Source organism: Lemur catta, chromosome 25, assembly GCF_020740605.2.
Source record: "Lemur catta isolate mLemCat1 chromosome 25, mLemCat1.pri, whole genome shotgun sequence".
Classification (NCBI taxonomy): Eukaryota; Metazoa; Chordata; class Mammalia; order Primates; family Lemuridae; genus Lemur; species Lemur catta.
This window is the reverse complement of record NC_059152.1, coordinates 9,773,016-9,791,807: the sequence shown is the minus strand read 5'-3', so window position 1 is coordinate 9,791,807 and position 18,792 is coordinate 9,773,016. Positions and strand designations below refer to the sequence as shown.

Sequence of the window (18,792 nt, the reverse complement as noted above, 5' to 3'; positions counted from 1 at the left end):
GCGTTAATATGGACAGTCTACTACCAATCTGGACCAACTTTTAGAAACATAAATGAAACAAAAATTAAAATGTGGCAGTTCTATGTCTTTATATGCCCAATAAAGAATATGATAGGCACTCAATAAACACTTATTTGAACTGATCACTAACAGAATAAAATAACCACGATGTAGGAAAACCATTTTTCTAAGTCTAGCTTAGATACCTTTATTGATTAACTTAAAATAGCTAAGTTATTTTTGTCTTTTGAACATTGGAACGGCAACTAGCTACAAACGGGAGAAGAACGGCAGTGAAATATGGGCCCCTAACACTCGGAATATTTAACAGCAGTGAAATTTAAAGACGGAGAAAAATGTTTTGCCACTCGGTTCAGTCTTTCTACCTCTATCTAACCTTTTCTACACTTTTGTGAGAATTGATCATAAAACAAAGAAACTAAAACAAAAAAGCTATTTGCCAAAAAGAATATTTGCCTTGGAAACGCTTCATCGTGAACTATCTCAGAACGGCAACCAGGCCATTCCAGAGGCCCGAAGGCACTCGTGTTCTCAAGCAGAACTACTTCTCTGGACCCGCTTCCTCAAGAAATCACTAATGTCTCATTTTTGTTCCAGCTCTACAGCTGAGGGTGCGCACACCAGAAATTACAGGAGTCATCGGTATGCCAGTGTAACCGAAGAAACCAGCCTGATCTGGTTCAAGTTTGCATAATAAAAGGGTAAGTTGTTCAGTTGCCGCGGACTCCCAGGCTGCAAGTTATAGAACATGAATGTGCCCAGATGAGCCCAAGCCTGCAACCGCGGGCAGAGCCTAAGTGCTCAGACCAAGGAGTAAGACCGAATTAAGAAGTGGACACCACATGGCATGACCCATGATCCAATCAGATTGAGCTGTGGCATCACCCCGTGGCAGGATCCAGTCGGATCATGCCTCCCGGCATCACCTCTTTGCAAAATCCAATCAGATCATGCCTCATTACCCTCTGCCTATAAAACCTGCTCCAGCCCCCAGCTCTGGAGACAGATTTGAACCTGACTCCCTGTCCCCTTGCTCAGCAGCCTTGCAACAAACTTTTCTCCACAAACGAACCAGTGCTTGGGTGTTCGGTCTTCCACCATGCGGGGGCAAATGGACCCAGTAAAGTTTGGTAACACTAGAACCAAGATATGCAAGGATTTTAATCTATAAAGTTATTTTCTAAATGACATTTAAATACGGCATGTTTGTGTGTGGCGGGCAAAACAGTGTAACCCGACCATCTGTTCCATCCTACCAGCTTGAGCCAAGGTGACACTAGTCACCCTTAGGAGGCAGCCTGTTTGGTTTTTTTTTAATTTTTGCAGAAAGTCAGTCTACAACCTTGAGATGTTTTTAACTCTAACATGCACAAAATCATTTTAAATGTCTCAGTGGCTTCAAATTCAGTAAGTTTTTTCCTTTTGAAACCTACTATGGCTGAAAGGCTATTTCTTCTAAAACTGAGTTTGCTTGATACTGTGGTTGCACCTCATTCCTACGCAATGACATTAAAAGTTAGGCAAAAAAAGAATTACAGCTACAAAGGAAACAATAAAACTTGAATCCACACACACTAATGAGACTGGTTTAGGGCCTTACGTCAAGGACCCTCACACTCCTTGTGGCCCCAAATTTGGGGTTTACCAAAAAGAAAAGCAGCTGTCCTATCTCAGACCTCAGTTCAGGGTTCAGCTTCAGATAAGTGGAAATCAGACATTCCTGAAGATTCTCACCACTACATAAAACTAAAGTTCTTTACTGCTCAGGACATACATGGCAACTTCCAGCAACTACAGTCACTCGGGGGTTCCTGGACCAGCCAGGACCCTTACTTCTCCCCATTCTCGATCTCACCACTGGCTTTTGATATCTTCCCTGCTCAAGTACCAAGCACTGTTTGAAAAGCTGAGACATTAACTTCTCGTGGATAGTTCTAATTTAAAAAGAAAATGAAAAACTCATAGAGTAAGGAATCCAGTTTCCCTTAAAAATTATGTTTTCTGATTATCTGAGCCCCCTCCCTTCCCCCCCAAAAATTGGCATTCCCTTCGCTGTACTCCCACGTTCTCTGTTCATCACATGGTTCTCACCACCTTGTATTGTCATTGTGACCTCTTTCTCCGCAAGACAAGAGCCACATTTATTTTTTAGTCCACACCCACCACAGTCCCTACAACATAGTAGGTGCCTTATATATGTTTATAGAATTTTATTCCTGCCGCATCTCCCAATGGATAATTACTATTCAATCGGATTTGCTCTCAAACCTGCCATAGGTAAAAAGCGATTTTACAAAAATCAGTTACCGGGTTCTGGATGATGGTGCGTAGGTTATTTAAGGACAACATCATTCTTTTCCACCTGATGGCTGATTTTCTTGACTGGTGTCTCTCTTCCGTGTATGATTTAAGATTTTTAAGCAAGTTTCATTTAAAGGTTACCTAGATTGAAACTGAGGAACTCGCCCTGTGTAAAGTCAAAATAGAGAGAAAGAAAAATAAGCATGCATCATTTTTCTTCATAACTTTTTAAGTTTAAATTATACATTATTTTACTGATATTTACCAAATAACAGGATGTTATTACAATCAAAGATCTGACTCCCATTCTTACCAGTGTACTTATGTTACCGAAAGTGGCCAGTTGTCCTCAACGCTGCATCAGAAGAACAAGAACAAATGTTTTGAGGAGAAGGAAAGAGAAATTTTATTTGCCGGCAAAGAAGGAGGATGGAGACTCCTGTCTGAAAAGCCATCGTCCTCCTAATGAAGCAGAAATACAGAGCTTTTAAAGGATGGGTTCTCAGCTTCAGGCAATTACTGTTCAGCTAAAGTTGATGATTCTGATCCATCTCCACTGAAGACAATCCCCTGACGCTAGGACCTCCCTTTACCAGGTCTGGGCTGGGCCATCTTCTTTAGGGCAAATAAGACTTATCCTGCCCCTGCCCCAACCTCTGGCCTGAGGCAGGGATGCAGGTTTTAGTTCTCAAAAAGGAGTGGACAATGTTTTAAAGAGACAGGCCATTCCCTCTGTTACACTTATACACTCAATAATTTTGGATTATGAGTGCAGGAAATACTGATTTAGAAAATAAATCAGTACAAAATTTCTAACATGTAATTGATTATTGCAAATACTAAAATAAAATACTGGCAGATACTAATGGAACAGTCCTGTACAATTATCAGAGGTATACATTTAACTTTTCTTGTCTGTAAAATGAGAATAATAATAGTATTCACAACATAGGTTTGTTCTAAGGATTAAATGAGTTAAAACATCCTAACAGTGTTAGGCATTAGCTATCATTATTATTATTACTATTAACAGAAGAGATTGCTCTACCTCCTCCAAATTCAATCAAAAGGGGAAAAAGTCCAATCCTTTTAATACTAATAGTTTTCTGTTGTTAAAAAGGCACAGAGTAGGCTGGGCGCGGTGGCTCACGCCTGTAATCCTAGCACTCTGGGAGGCCGAGGCGGGAGGATTGTTTGAGCTCAGGAGTTCCAGACCAGCCTGAGCAAGAGTGAGACCCCGTCTCTACTAAAAATAGAAAGAAATTATATGGACAGCTAAAAGTATATATAGAAAAAATGAGCCGGGCATGGTGGCACATGCCTGTAGTCCCAGCTACTCGGGAGGCTGAGGCAGGAGGATCGCTTGAGTCCAGGAGTTTGAGGTTGCTGTGAGCTGGGCTGACGCCATGGCACTCTAGGCAACAGAGTGAGACTCTGTCTCAAAAAAAAAAAAGGCACAGAGTGGGAGAGCTGGAAAGCATCAGCCACATTTTTACAGATAAATGTACCCATCCACACTACATTTAATAGCTCTAGGGAAAATTGATGACTAATCAGAACTAAAAGAGAATCGAAACTAGAGCTTCCTACATTTTACTTCCAGCAATTCTGTACAGCAATCCCCACTGTAGATAGATAAAAAAAATCTATTATTTTTTATTTATTGAGGAAAATACTGCATTTCTCTTGATTTACCACCTAAATAGAACCCCAGTCTGTGTCATTAACTCACACGTTAGTCAAAACCTCAAAACTCTTTGGCTCCGTGAAATTCAGGAAGCACAAACAAGAAGGGCAAAAGGAATAGATAGAGAGTTGCAATTGCCACATTCATAATTTACACCGTGACCAGAGAGTGACCCAATTAAGCCAGAGGCTTCATGAAACCAATCAGTCCTCGAAGTATCCACAGGGACAGGCCCCGCCGTCAGGAATATTTCTCATACTTCCCAAGAAGCCAGCGCTTGTGTTTTAGGGACGGTCAAAGGCAGGCGGGTGACTTGCGTTTTCTAAGGTTCAATACTGCCGTCAGGCGACTCGGCGTCTCAGAGTGCGTGTCGAGTCAGGGAGGGCAGTGAGGTCTGCGCTAAACTGTCATCAAAAACACCCGACAGGAGACTTCCCCGGGTTCCCCCGCTAGGAGGTGGCGCTCGGCCTTGGGCGGGGAGGGAGCAGGGGAGAGCAGCCCGGGTGATGTGGTTTTGCAGCGAGGGGACACCCCAGTGCCAACGGCCTGACCCCAGCCAGGGACGTCCAAGAAAGGCCACGACCCGCGACAATGCCTCATCCCGCGGAGCCAGCGGAGGCGGCTCCCTCGCCACCCGGCCCGGCTCTGCCGCGGTGGGGCTGGACTGGACAGTGTCCCACGCAACTCTGACTTAGGGACAGCGACGTCCGAATCCCCTCCTCGGCTGGCGCGACCATCAGACCAGCCGCGCCACGGGCGAGGCCGGTGGGTCGCAGACTTACCCAGACAGCGGCGTAGCAGGAGGGTGTTTGTCCCCCGCGAAGCGCCGTCCGGGCTCCCGGCCCCGGCGTCCGCGGGCGGCTACGGGAAGCGACAGGAGTCAATCCTCGTCCATTCCCCGGTTCGCGCGCCCTGGCGCCGCCGTGGGCCCCGCTGGGGCGTCCGGGGCGTCCTCGCGGCCCTGCCGCTGATCGCCGCCCGGCCAGGCCGCCTACACAGTCTCCGGGGACCTGCGACGCGACCGCCTCGCTGCAGGACGAGCAGAGAGGGACGAGGCCGGAGCGTGTCCTGGGCGGACCCGGCCGCCTTGGCCCCGGCGGCGGGGGCGGGGAGAAAGGGCACGGAAAGGGGCCGGAGCTTCTCCCCGGCAGCAAGTCGCTTCCGCCCAGCCACGGTCCCCGATCCCGACCGGGTCTCGGAGGGCGGCGCCCAGGGCTGCACCCGCAGGGCCGCCGTCCACACCGCGCAGGCCCCGCCTTGGCCCCGCCGCACCCGGCGGGCCTGCCCGGGGCGGGGTCGGCGCCGGCTTGTTCCGCGGTGTTTGCTGCCCCGTCCGCCGCGGATCGGAGCCCGGACGGCCAGGAGGGAGAACCCGGCTCGCAGGCGCGCCCGGTGCCCGTGTAGACGGGGACGCGCGCGGTGACCCGGCGGGGACAGGGGGCCGCGGGCTGCGGGGCGCTGGTCGCCAGGTGTCCGTGTCCCGACTGGGGAGCGTTTGAGAAACGTGACGTGAAGAAGTGGCCGAGACAGTGACTATCAGTATTTCAAAATATTTCGCTATGAAGAGGAACAGAGAAACAGCGTCGCGGTGGAGGAAGCGGCGGGGGAAAGGGAAGATTGTGGTTTTCTTGTTTTGTTTCTAGAAAGGAAAGACAGCTACAGCGGTGGCTTTTAGACTTTTTTTTTTTTTTTAATAACTCGCTCTGTTGCCCGGCAGGAGCGCGGTGGCGCCGTCCCAGCCCACCGCAACCTCAAACTCAGGAGCTCAAGCCATCCATCCTCCTGCCCGGGCCTTCGACTTTTTTCCCAGTGACCCGCAATAAGAACTACGTTTAAGAATACTCTTGTTAGGTGTAAAGCAATCTACTTTTTCATTAAAAAAAAAAAATACTGCTTATAACCCACTAAAATGTTTGCAAGACCCGCTAATGAATTGTGACTTGAAGTTTGAAAAACTTTCAATACTGGCTCATACTGTGGCAGCCAATTTCACCCATCGCTTCCGTGTTGACACCTTGACATTGGCCAGGATGTATGGAAATTAGGCAACTGCTATTACTGAAGACCTTTTTCCCCCACAGAGAGCCAGATGTTAAACATTGACCAGCACACTACTGACTACTCATGTGAATGACCCAGAGGAGAGAGAGTTACAGGAGCAGTTCTTAAAATAGTTTTGCCCAAAAAACACAGGAATAAAAGTTTTGAATATCAGTTCAAAACAATAGCGTAGATGTGACAAATTATTTGCCACAGTTGTCTTAGAGTTACAAAGATAAAAGGATCAGCTCTGGTAGAAACCATTTCTTTTTCATCTTTTATCGTCCTCTTTCCTTACTAAAGGAATTTATATAGTATAATGTGGTCACAAATTTAGAAATAGCATGATATAAAAATATTAAGTTTTATAAGCAAAATGTTAAATAATATGTTGCCCAGAATTTTTTAAAACTTGTAAACAATCACATGATTTAAGACGTGTGAATTGTCCACTGTATCTGCTTTCGCCACTTGGCAGGATGAACTGATTAAACAGAAAGACCTGCCATGTTCTGTCAGTGATGCGAATTATACTGTTTCAAGCTGAGAAACACTCTGGCAGTGATTTTGCTTATGAGTGCGTTGCTGTGTTATTTTTGTTGTTAATATAATTTTCAAACTTTTTGACACCCCTCCTCAACCGTCTATTAAATAGCGACGTCAGTGCTGGGAAAATATTCCCAAATGAATGATTTTGGAACACAGGTTAGTTATAAAACAGTGTGCAGAACTTTCAGCAACCGCCTTGATATGCTATGAATTTAGAAGCCACAACTCTAGAATCCATGACAATCATAATACATAAAAAACAATATTCAAACAAAACTTTGTCATTAATGGTCATAGACCTGTGAGTCCTGAGAATACGTACCGTTTTCCATTTATTCCCATGAGAAAATTAGTCAAAATAGGTAGGTTTTCAGTTATGCAGACTCAGGACTGCATTCTTTACACAACTACAAGTCTCTTTTGCATAAGTCTACTTCCCTGGGAAATTTCATGGTTGGTATCATCTACCTCTCTGATTCTCTTCTTCAATCTAAATGGATTCATCCTCTTGCCTTGGCCTACTCCGTCCCACTCCCCAATCCTGGCACCATCCATGAGCACTTCAGCCTCTTTTTTCAGCCCCCCCAAGCCCCCTGTGTTGAGATGCACCAGGCTTACCTCTTACTTTCTACAGGATCATGTGCCAAATCTTAGTCTTTTCAAGTGTGAGAATCAGGCTTCTAGAACTATGGTTTTGTCATAAAATAGAATCTTAGTGATGGGAGAGATCTTAAGAGGAGTGTAAATTAAATTAATACATCTCAATGGCTCAAAGGATGAGATGTAATTTTTTAAATGCTTTTTTTGAATGGCTTACAGACTACGGTCTGTTAATACTAGAGAATGCTGAATTATGATTTGACATAAAAATTTATCTGAAATCATGTAAAATTTAAAGGCAAAACAATACTAAAATGCATAAATAGCATATATATGTATATATATATACACACACTATGTAAAATAGTATATCCCAAAAATAACTGTGGGATATCTCCAATATACTAGGCAATATGTTAGGCACTAGAGATCAGTGGTAAAAAATATAGCTCCCCTGGAGCTTAAAATCTAGTCAAGGCATCAAACATTAATTAATTATTAAATACACGTATGTATTTAGTAAAGTGCTAAAAAATGATATTAGTAACTGCTAATGCTCACGTGATCTTTGTTCCTGCAAAGTTATGGGATTCATTAAAAGGCTTCCCTCAGCGAGCCAGTCTCAATGTTTAACCAACCCTTCTTGCACATAGCTAGTCTTCCAGCTTATGTTTACACAGCCCGTTATAACATAAAGTGGCAAGTGAAAACTCAAGAGAACAATTCCTATGACAGGTTAGAGCAAGCAAGAAATTGGGGTGGTTCAGTAAATAGAAAAATGCTATTAAGTCCAGGTAATTAAAAAAAAAAAAAAACACTTTCAGTATTTAAAACATACACAAGGCCAGGCGTGGTGGCTCACACCTGTAATCCTAGCACTCTGGGAGGCCGAGGCGGGTGGATCGTTTGAGCTCAGGAGTTCGAGACCAGCCTGAGCAAGAGTGAGACCCCGTCTCTACTAAAAATAGGAAGAAATTATATGGACAGCTAAAAATATATATAGAAAAATTAGACGGGCATGGTGGCGCATACCTGTAGTCCCAGCTACTCGGGAGGCTGAGGCAGGAGGATCGCTTGAGCCCAGGAGTTTGAGGTTGCTGTGAGCTGGGCTGACACACGGCACTCTAGCCCGGGCAACAGAGTGAGACTGTGTCTCAAAAAAAAAAAAAATTTAAAAACATACACAAAAGAGAGGTGGTGTGATGGACCCCCTGCTCTCATCGTCCAGCCCCAGCCCTTACCAACATGGCCAATCTTATCTTGTCTACACCTCACCTGCTGCCTCCCACCACTGGCTCATTTCGAAGCAAATCTCCAACTTCATTTAATCTGTAAAAGCTTCGAAACTGGTTCTTAGACTTAAAAGTTTGATCCACCCTGGTTTATTTTTTGGCCTAAAGACTTGATAGGTGATATGTACTTCCAGTGACTCATCAGGAAACACAAAATGTCTGGTGTTTTTTTTTTGTTTTTTTTTTGACGTCAAAACTGGTCAGTGGTTTCAGGTGTTGTTAGTCTAATCTGTCTGTTACAAAGTTCCCATCGGTTTTTAATCAGATGATTCTAGCATCTAGTTATTGATGGCCATTGTCTAGATGCATTATTTCATCAGGAATTGAAAAATGGTGATATTTCAATTCTATTCTTCCTCCTGCATTTATTTTTTTATTTTATTTATTTATTATTATTTTTTTTGAGACAGAGTCTGCCTGGGCTAGAGTGAGTGCCGTGGCGTCAGCCTAGCTCACAGCAACCTCAAACTCCTGGGCTCAAGCGATCCTCCTGCCTCAGCCTCCCGAGTAGCTGGGACTACAGGCATGTGCCACCATGCCTGGCTAATTTTTTCTATATATATTTTTAGTTGTCCATATAATTTTTTTCTATTTTTTTAGTAGAGACGAGGTCTTGCTCTTGCTCAGGCCGGTCTCAAACTCCTGACCTCAAGCGATCCACCCGCCACCCGCCTCGGCCTCCCAGAGTGCTAGGATTACAGGCGTGAGCCACCGCGCCCGGCCTTCCTCCTACATTTATTAGTAGGAACTCTTCTATCAGGAAATACTGTTGTCTTCACCTACTATTTAGTGACTGCAATGTGAAATTTATACCAGAACAGCAAGGTAAGTGCTTGATTCCTTGCCTTTGCTTACGGGTTTTCAGAATAACTAGCTGGTTTCCCCAGCCTCTGTCAAAGGTAACCAGGGAGTCATTAGACAATTTTGTCATTGTGCGAACATGGTAGAGTGCATTTTCACAAACCTGTATGGTACAGCCTACCACACACCTAGGCTATGTGGTATCGCCTTTTGCTCCTGGGCTACAAACCTGTATAAACATTGCTGTATTGAACACTGTAGGCAATTATAACACAATGGTAAGTATTTATGTATCTAAACATACCTCAGTATAGAAAAGGTATAGTAAAAATATGGTATTATAATCTTATGGGATCACTGTTGTATATAGATGGTCCATCATTGATCAAAATGTTATGGGGCACGCAACTGTATATTCATGTTCCTACCTTCGGTAAAGGATAGCATACTACACGCAGGTGTGCGCTTTACTCTTTTTACTTACCATGTAAACTGAAGATCACTCTATAGTAGTACTCAAATACTCCTCACTTCTTTTTACAGCTGCATGTTACTTACTCCACTGTGTGGAGATACCCTAGTTTATTCAATCTTTAAACTGCCAAAACACAAACTTTCAACAAATTTAGTGTACAGCTCTAATTGGCCTTCATTTGCAATTCTGGAATCAAGCAACACTTCATTCTATGAAACAGAATGAGTGTTCTCATGAGTGTCCTCAAGCAGAGGAGCTTGGCTTTATAGACAGAAAAGGGCTGGAGAAAGCAGAAACAGAGAACACAAGGTAGGTCATCGGTCATTTCAAAGTTTACTTAGCTCATGGAGCTAAATGGACTTCCTTATTACACGGACTCAGGTTGGCTGGAAACTGCTGGTTTTTGGAAAACTGGCCCATTTCAAAGTTCAGCTTGATTACGTGGCATTTGGCATAAGCGACTCCCTCCTGGGCTGGCCTGGTCGGCTGGGGCCTAGTGCAGGAGGCTGGTCCAAAACAACGTCCTCCCATAAACTTTGTTAAATAGGACATGTGGGTGGTCTCTCATCTTCTGCTGTAATAAATAATGCTGCAGTGAATAGCTTTTTGCACATATCTTCTTGTATGTGTGCCACCGTGTATCTTTGGATAAATTCCTGGAAGTGGCATTTTTGTATCAGACGTTAAATGCCACGTAACTTTGCTAGCTATGAATCCAAGCACTTTTTGAGAATTGGTTTAAATCCTATCTGCGTTCCACCTTAGGGGGCGGGCCAGGCTCCTCTGGTGGGAAAGGGGCATTGTGGGGGAGGCCCACGAGACTTCAGCGGGAAAACCTCTCACCTGAGCCCACAGGAGAACCAAAACCAAAGGAGTGGCAGGGGCAGGACCATGTGGAACGCCAAAGTTAAGAAGCCAGGAAGGGAATCTAGGGCATTTCAGATAGGAGCCAGGAGGATATATGGAAGCTTCCATCCAGGAGCAGAAGTGTGGGAATAATGAATGCAAAGAGGCTTGGAACAAACTGGGAAGGGTGCAAGGTAATTACTCCTAACAGCTGCTGCTCTTTTACATGTTTTTCTTGGCTGGCTAGAACATAATGAAAAGTCACAAGGTCGTTGCTTATGTTTATATTGTGCCCAAGGACAACTAGCTGGACTTGGTATCTGAAACCCAGTCTGCACTTCAGCCGAACTGGCATGGTCCTTGCTGTACACCCCTGCAAGGGGATGGGGGTAGGGTGAGGACCAGCTTTTTCTAATTTGCACAAAGGCGCGTTTGCCCTAACCCATGGCTGTATCCAATGAACAAGAATCATCCAAAATCTCCTTCCATTTTTGCAGCTATATCCATATTTTTCTCTATAATTTAGCTATAATATTGCACTTTTGAACTCTTGTGTATAATAGGAAGGTGAGGCTAAATTTTATAGTCCTTTGCACCTGAGCTGTAAGTAAAGACTTGTTTATTTTAGAAAAATGGTCTCTGGGTCAAAACGTAACTGCTGAAAGCTTAAGGTTGTGTGAGGTGAGGCGTGTTGATATTTTAGTTTATTTGGAGATGGGAGAGGCAGGAAAAAATGCAAACGGTGCAGTAACTGGAAATGATATGGATCTTTGCATTTAAGATCTCGAGCTTTGGAATGAAGAGAGGTGGGGAATGGAATCCTGGCCCTAGCATACCTGCGAGCACAGGTAAGTGATCTTTACATATTGCTGCTTACATACCTCGAACAGAATTTTTAAAAAATTATGTAATCTTTCACACTTTTTACATGGATGTTTAGGTTTAATTAGTTGGAGATGATATAATTTCTAGACCGTTGCACATATTGACATTTTAAATAAAATTACTACATTACTCTTTTAAATGTATTAAGTGAAATATTAAAAATACACTAGCAAGCTTTTCTTTAACAGTTTTCTTTTTTCTTTTTTTTTTTTTTTTTTTTTTTGAGCCGGAGTCTCACTCTGTTGCCCGGGCTAGAGTGCGGAGGCATCAACCTAGCTCACAGCAACCTCAAACTCCTGGGCTCAAGCGATCCTCCTGCCTCAGCCTCCTGAGTAGCTGGGACTACAGGCATGCACCACCATGCCCGGCTAATTTTTTCTATATATATTTTTAGCTGTCCATAAAATTCCTTTCTATTTTTAGTAGAGATGGGGTCTCGCTTTTGCTCAGGCTGGTCTTGAACTCCTGAGCTCAAACAATCCACCCACCTCGGCCTCCTAGAATGCTAGGATTACAGGCGTGAGCCACCGTGCTCAGCCTAACAGTTTCCTTACGTTGTTTTTTTCTCTTTCAAAATTATATTTCTATTCCATTTCCTCCAAAGAATTTTGTCTAGCATAATCTATTTTTAATGCTTAAAAGCCTTTTACTGATGATCCATTATGTCTCTGCAACAAAAATATTTATTAAAATTGATATTTCATAAATTCTTATGGTCCTAAGTCTCTAAATATTAAAAAAAACAATTTCCTTGAATTTAGTTATTTTTACAGGTCTTTTTATTGTTACCATAATCAGTACACAATCAAAATAACATAAATGAATTTTGCCATTTTGTAAATAATTATTAAAGTTTTATTGGAGGTTATCTTTATAATGAGATGGTTGCAGAGCCTTTACTAAAGGAAGCTCTGCAGGCATCGGTTTGAACTTCCTCTACTTGACAATATGAGTGTTTTTAATACCCAGGGCAATGCACGATATTAAAATATAGGAAGGTCAGCCTGAACAAGAGTGAGACCCTGACTCTACAAAAAACAGAAAAATCAGCCAGGCATGGTGGTGCGCACCTGTAGTCCCAGCTACTCGGGAGGCTCAGGCAAGAGGATCGCTTGAGCCCAGGAGTTGGAGGTTGCAGTGAGCTATGATGATGTCGCTGTACCCTAGCCCGGGAACTGAATGAGACCCCGTCTTAAATAAAAAAATAACATATATATATATAAGATGGGTGATAGGTTTTGGTAAAGTGGGAGAAGGGCCATTGTGAAATGGGAAGTAGTAAAAAAGCCAGCCTAATATGCCAGTTGCAGGCACTCTCTGTCTCAGACAGATCAGTGTGCAGAGAAGAGGACAAATGCAGGTGGAAGATTCACACCTGTGGACCCCAGGCACAGTCTTCACTGGCCCACGTGATATCAGGTTAGATTCTGTGTCTATAACATGGAGACTAATAACGCCGACCTTGCAGAACTATAAGGACTAAGCAAGGTAATCTGTGTCCACAGGCTTCCACATACCATGTTATGTAAACACACAGCAAGTGGACATTGCCTTCCATGTGGGGCGTTCACTGTTACTGCTGATACTGGTGGTGGTAAACGTGTCGCGGATAATTAAAAGATGGAGAGTGTTTGTGGCAAGTTCTCAACAGACCTTTATCATAAGTTATCCCACCGAGTTGCAATTGCCTACTTTCTCGTCTGTCTTTGTTCCTGGACTTGTTGGCTCCCTGGGTTTTAAATGTCTGTTGAGAGAATTAATGTGATTTCTCCTGTTCGTGTCCATTTGACATTAAAACTAGAAACGGAAGTCATCTAAAAGAGGTAGAAAGCATTAGTCCAAAGCTGTCCCTCCAGAAAAATAGCTCCCTTTTGATCTGGTTGTTTTCAGAACCAGACACTGAGAGAAGGAAGCAGTTCCCGCCATTTACTTCTCTTTGTCAAAGGAAAATGGGCCTAATAGCTGTTTTTATTTGCACTGTTGCCAACATGGGCCATTGCAAAGCTCAGGTTGAGAGTTTACGTGGACCTAAGGTATACTGGAGCCTGGGGGACCCCATAGAGTCATGTTCTTGTCTTGAAAAAAAGAAAGAAAGAAAGAGAAAATTAGTGAGTGAAGGAAGACTTCTTTTAAAAAAAAATGTTTTAGAGTTAAAACTCTCAGGTGTAACTATGCTTATATTAAATGTAGAGCGTATTGTAGTGAATTGAATTGAAACTGAAGCTGTTCTAAGTTTCTGCATCTGTGAATTCTGACTCCCGATGAACTCCAGAGTCCCCTCGAGTTCTGCAATTACGTCCTGCACATCACATGCATACCATAGTGACCAGCTTCTACTAGACTGCCGGAGTGTCACCAGTTCTTTGCTTATTCAAACATTGCTTTTGCAATGATGTCACTAATGGCAGTGCATGAAAAGCCAAAACAATATTTTCAGTTGGTTGAAACATTTACTTCATTCCAAGTTCATTTCTCTTATGTTCAGCCCAATTTCTTTTAGGGCTTTTCTTCTGTGGATGTCTTTTTCTTAGCCATAAATACAAAATCTATACAAGAGAAGTTTCCCTTTAGCTTCCATTTCACTGGAACTTTAACTGATTTGACCTAAGAGTGATGGCGAAGGGCTGCAAAGACCTTGTCTTCCCAGTTAGGTGGGAGCTTCCTGGCAGCAGAAATGAACTTTTAAATCTGCACAAACAGTGTGATTTAGCTGTTGAGAAAACTGCTGTGAGACCCTTGAGGGTGGAGCTTTTAGTCAAATGAATTGTGAAGAAGTCACCCAGGTTAACACGAGTGTGAAATTGGAGAGCGCCGGCTCTTCTCACTTGCAGTTCTTCCTTACATGTCACTGAACATCCAGCCAACATTTACTACCCATTTTGTAGGTGCTGGGGACAGAGGCGTGCTAAGAAATACAATCACCACGCAGAATCAGAGCCATTCGGTGTGTGAACATTGCCAAAACTTTGGTCCTAAAGCTACCCCTCCTGGTAGAGATTCGGAGATCCACCCTGGCCGTAGGTGAGCAGGGAGCCCGGCTGTTTCTGGGAACAAAGCCACTGGCTTGTGCAGGATCTAGAGTAAGGTCTTAAGTCCAGTTTGACCTTCAGCACTTCAGATGGTTAATGTGTCAGTTTTTACTCTTAATGGTCAGACAATTCAAGATTGTGTGTGTGTGTGTGTGTGTGTGTGTGTGTGTATTCAGTGAGCCAGCCCAGTTCTTCAAGGATGAACCCCAAAGATTCAGGAAATGGAAGTGTGCATGGCTACCAGTTCAGACATTTAAAGCTGGATTCATCTAGAAACTAAACATTGCGAAAGAGGCGAAGGCAATGAACTGTGAAATCTAATATAATCCCAAATGCCCAAATACCTTCCTGTCAATTGCTGCCATCCCTCAGTGACAAACTCTAGGAGAAAGGGACATGCAGAGTGGTTTTATCATACAACCCTTGAGGGTGGGGCCGACTGCCTGCCCGAGTTGGCTCCGGCCAGCAGGATGGAGGGTCCCAGCTGAAGTTCAGACACAAAGAGGACATTTATCCCCGTTCTCTGGGGCTGGGCCCAGCAGCAGGGTCCTCCTGTGTGTTAGTGCAGTGAGCACTGGATTAACTGTTCGGACATTTTCCTGGGTTACCTGTCTGAGTACCACAGAGGTGAAAAGAACTCGGGCTCCCCCAGCCACCTCCCCAGGTCCCACCCCATGAAGTCACACTCTTCTTTCCAGCACACTCTGCCACCCTGCGGCGGAGTAACATGTTGCTTTGAAAGGCAGAAGCTTAAACTCAGCTAATGCTTCAAATCTGTGCGTCATCCCAACTTCATTGGGGAGTGCTTAGCTTTCAAGTTAAGACACATTTGTTTGAGATCTTAGCCCTTTGGAGATGGTTAGTATTTGGAGATGTTTAGGTAAAAATTATCATTTTGGGTTTTTTTTTTAAGATACCTAATGTCCATTTCTGCTAGAATTACAAAGCTGCACGGCTCATAAAATCAATCAAGGAATTCATCCTCTGTAGGTAAACTAGTTGTCCCAAGGTGGTCTAGTGTGTGTTTCTGATAGCTACATATCACTTCTTTTTGGTCTATCTAGGCATGTCGGCAAGATTATACGATAAATGTGTATGTGTAGTAAAATGATCACCCAGTCCTAGAACCAGGTACTATGGTTATGTAGGCTTAACGACCGGGTAGGTATTCATTTAATTCTCACAGCAGACCCATGCTCCAGCCAATCTGTTAGAGAGGATGCCATGTCCAAATATTTCAGATCATTTCTGGCTGTTTATTTTTGTTTAGAATCCTTGGCTTTGCCAGCTGAGCACCCTGCCAAGAAATATAGCAAGCCTCGCAAAATGCCTGGCTCCACCCCACGCACGAGTATGGGCAGAAAGTTCCATGGCTTCCCTAAAAGGCCCTCGATGCCTCCTCCGTTCTTATTCATCTCTGCCAGCCTTCAAGTGTCGTGTTTTATTTCATCAAAGGAAGAGTCAGCACCTGGCCTGAGGATCTGCCCGATTTATGTCTTGGTTTCTGTCTGGCTTGTGCCTCCTCCCCCTCCCTTTAATTGGGTACCACGAGCCTGTGGCCTCTCTGTTCATGAACGTGCTGCTTGCTTACGGAATTTGGTCGCATGCCACCGATGCAAAGACATTTCACTGCAATTGAACATTTAATTGGAGGTACACTTCTTGTTCTGCCTGCGAGGCCGGAACGAGCCTTTACACATTTCTAATCTGGGATAAGCTTCTTGTTTCATTCAAGGAGGAAATCAATGGCTGCTTTCTATTGAAAGGGAGTTTTTGTAGTTACTGCTTTTTTTTTTTTTTTTTTTTTTTTTGAGACAGAGTCTCACTCTGTTGCCCAGGCTAGAGTGCCATGGCATCAGCCTAGCTCACAGCAACCTCAAACTCCTGGGCTCAAGCGATCCTCCTGCCTCAGCCTCCCAAGTAGCTGGGACTACAGGCATGCGCCACCATGCCTGGCCAATTTTTTCTATATATATTTTTAGCTGTCCATATAATTTCTTTCTATTTTTAGTAGAGACGGGGTCTCGCTCTTGCTCAGGCTAGTCTGGAACTCCTGAGCTCAAAAAATCCGCCCGCCTCGGCCTCCCAGACTGCTTTGTTTTTAATGAAATCATCTTTCGTGTGCATTTTTAATACAAAGCCTATGCGTATGTTCATTATAGAAACAAAATGCAAGCAGAAGGAACACTAAAGGGTATCAATAGTCCCTCTTATCCAGGGCAACCACAAAGAATGAACATCTTTAAATGTTAATAAAAATACTGTCCTGAATATCATTTCTAATGTGCAGAATTTTATGAATGAATCCAATTTGGGCAGAGTTTTTAGAAAATCATCATCTTTTCTAATAATCTAGGTCTTGTCAATATTTAATCTGAACTTTTCGATATGGGTGACATAGGACTAATCTAGTTTTAGAAAAATCAGGTAACCATGGGAGTAGAGTATTTTCAGGGTCCCTAAAAGTGTCTCGAGACATCCTCTGCAAAGATCCTGCACCCCGAATTGGTGAAGGTGGGGGTGAAAGATATGTGATTGTTGTTTGAAATTTATGTTTCAACTGAAAATTTGTAACTGCATTGTTTAGAAACAACTACTTTCTTCAAAACAACTGTATTAAATCAAGTAGCCATTTTAATATTTCAGGCCAGGCGTGGTGGCTCACGCCTGTAATCCTAGCACTCTGGGAGGCCGAGGTGGGCGGATCACTCGAGGTCAGGAGTTCGAGACCAGCCTGAGCAAGAGTGAGACCCTGTCTCTACTAAAAATAGAAAGAAATTATATGGACAGCTAAAAATATATATAAAAAAAAATAGCCGGGCATGGTGGCGCATGCCTGTAGTCCCAGCTACTTGGGAGGCTGAGGCAGGAGGATCGCTTAAGCCCAGGAGTTTGAGGTTGCTGTGAGCTAGGCTGACGCCACGGCACTCACTCTAGCCTGGGCAACAAAGCGAGACTTTGTCTCAAAAAAAAAAAAAAGAACTTTTAATATTTCAGACAGTGGAACAAAAGTTTCCGACCACATCCGTGGACCATTCTAGCTTCTGAAGGTCCCTGTCATTTCAGACATCTTCTTCCCTACGTGACTGTCGTGTTGGCATTTTGCTGTTGCGGCTCTGGGGTTTTGCTGTGTTGTAGGAGCGCGGGGGCTGGGTCAGGGGCTGGCCCCCCCACCCCCATCAAAACAAATATTCCTTTGACTTGAAGATCATGCGTAAAGCAGCTGGCTAAAGTGACCTCAGGAGACAGGGATGGCAGAGTTCAAGTGTGCATCTGGGAAGTCAGAGTGTGGCCTCTGTGGGGAGCCAGGGCACACCGGTCGCCTCTTTTTTCTTCCTCAAAGCCCCAAAGGCTGAGCCCGTTTGCTTTGCTTTCCCAAGTCTGTCATCTGTGTTGCCACCCACGGTCCTCAGTGGAATGCACCCCCCAGGGCCCCCTCCGGCTTTCCTGCCCACCCCACACTCCCACCCACGGCCAGGACAAACACAGGGGTGCTTGTGTCTTTGTTTCTTCCCTCCTTCCCTCTCTCCCTCCTTTCTTCTTTCTCTCTCTTTTCCCTCCCTCCCCCCTCTTGCTTTCTGATTTTACTGAATTCACTCTATGGAAACAGACAGGGCTTTTGAAAAAATAACAAGCAGAGGTGAAACTATATAGACATTCCTGAGATCTTATGGTATCCTCCTGGCCACCATTTCGGAATGTGTGTTCTTCGTAAACATTCACCGGACTTCTGGGTTGCCATCCTGGCTCTGCCACCTATTAGCAGCATAATCCTAGATGAGCAACTTAACCTTTCTGTGCCTCAGTCTTCCCACCTATAAAGTGGGGATAAGAAGAGTACTTAGCTCATAGGCCAATGAGGTCTAAATGAGTTAACATGCGGGACATATGTAAACATGTGCAGTGAAAGAGAGAGCGAGGGTTGATGTTTCATGAAGTATTCCAGGTTCAGACATGTTGACATGCATTTTTGAGCAGCCTCTTGGTTGGCTGTGAAGGGGAATACCTGGCCAGGTAGGTAGGAAGCTGCTCCATACAGTGTTTAGGGGGAGACAGGAGCTGGAGTGGGGGTGCAGTGCTGGCATGGGCCGCCCAGGACGGGAGGCCACGCTGTTCTCCCAAGTGGACGCTGGGCACGCTGGGCAGGGGACAGGGCCATATTGGACTGGTTCCCCAGGGCCCTGCGCAGTGCCCGCCCTCCACCATCATTCGTTGAATGAATGAAGCTTTTGGAAACTTCCCAGTGAATCTGCCCCACTCCGCCAT

The 18,792-nt window shown here is 44.3% G+C and overlaps 2 protein-coding genes across 4 annotated transcripts in view; both read right to left on the bottom strand.

Moving 5' to 3' along the window:
• The window catches only part of LGALS8 (galectin 8), a 17,523-nt gene extending 12,646 nt beyond the window's left edge, over positions 1-4,877 (bottom strand). For 2 of the 3 annotated variants that reach the window (XM_045537264.1, XM_045537266.1), the window contains exons 1-2: positions 4,792-4,877; positions 2,329-2,488 (exon numbers count right to left, since the gene is read on the bottom strand). In XM_045537264.1, coding sequence (XP_045393220.1) covers positions 2,329-2,373 — 45 coding nt within the window. In that variant the 5' untranslated portion in view covers positions 2,374-2,488; positions 4,792-4,877. Of the gene's footprint in view, positions 1-2,328; positions 2,489-2,635; positions 3,503-4,791 lie in introns of those variants that run through there. The other variant, XM_045537265.1, reaches the window with a different exon arrangement.
• LOC123627472 (translation initiation factor IF-2-like) lies at positions 3,742-18,792 on the bottom strand. The gene is made up of 3 exons (XM_045537035.1): positions 18,533-18,792; positions 4,776-5,542; positions 3,742-4,743 (listed from the first exon to the last, which is right to left on the bottom strand). Exons 1-3 carry the CDS (start codon positions 18,790-18,792, stop codon positions 4,409-4,411), a joined length of 1,362 nt encoding a protein of 453 aa, XP_045392991.1. The 3' UTR covers positions 3,742-4,408.

Excerpts from the sequence above, each read along its gene's own strand:
- LOC123627472 (XM_045537035.1), bottom strand. The coding sequence starts at position 18,792 with ATGGCGGAGTGGGGCAGATTCACTGGGAAGTTTCCAAAAGCTTCATTC. Across the intron at positions 5,543-18,532 it reads CTTCCTACCTACCTGGCCAG|TCACTGTCTCGGCCACTTCT; the intron begins GTATTCCCCTTC and ends AAATACTGATAG. Across the intron at positions 4,744-4,775 it reads CTGGGTAAGTCTGCGACCCA|GTCGCGCCAGCCGAGGAGGG; the intron begins CCGGCCTCGCCC and ends GCTGGTCTGATG.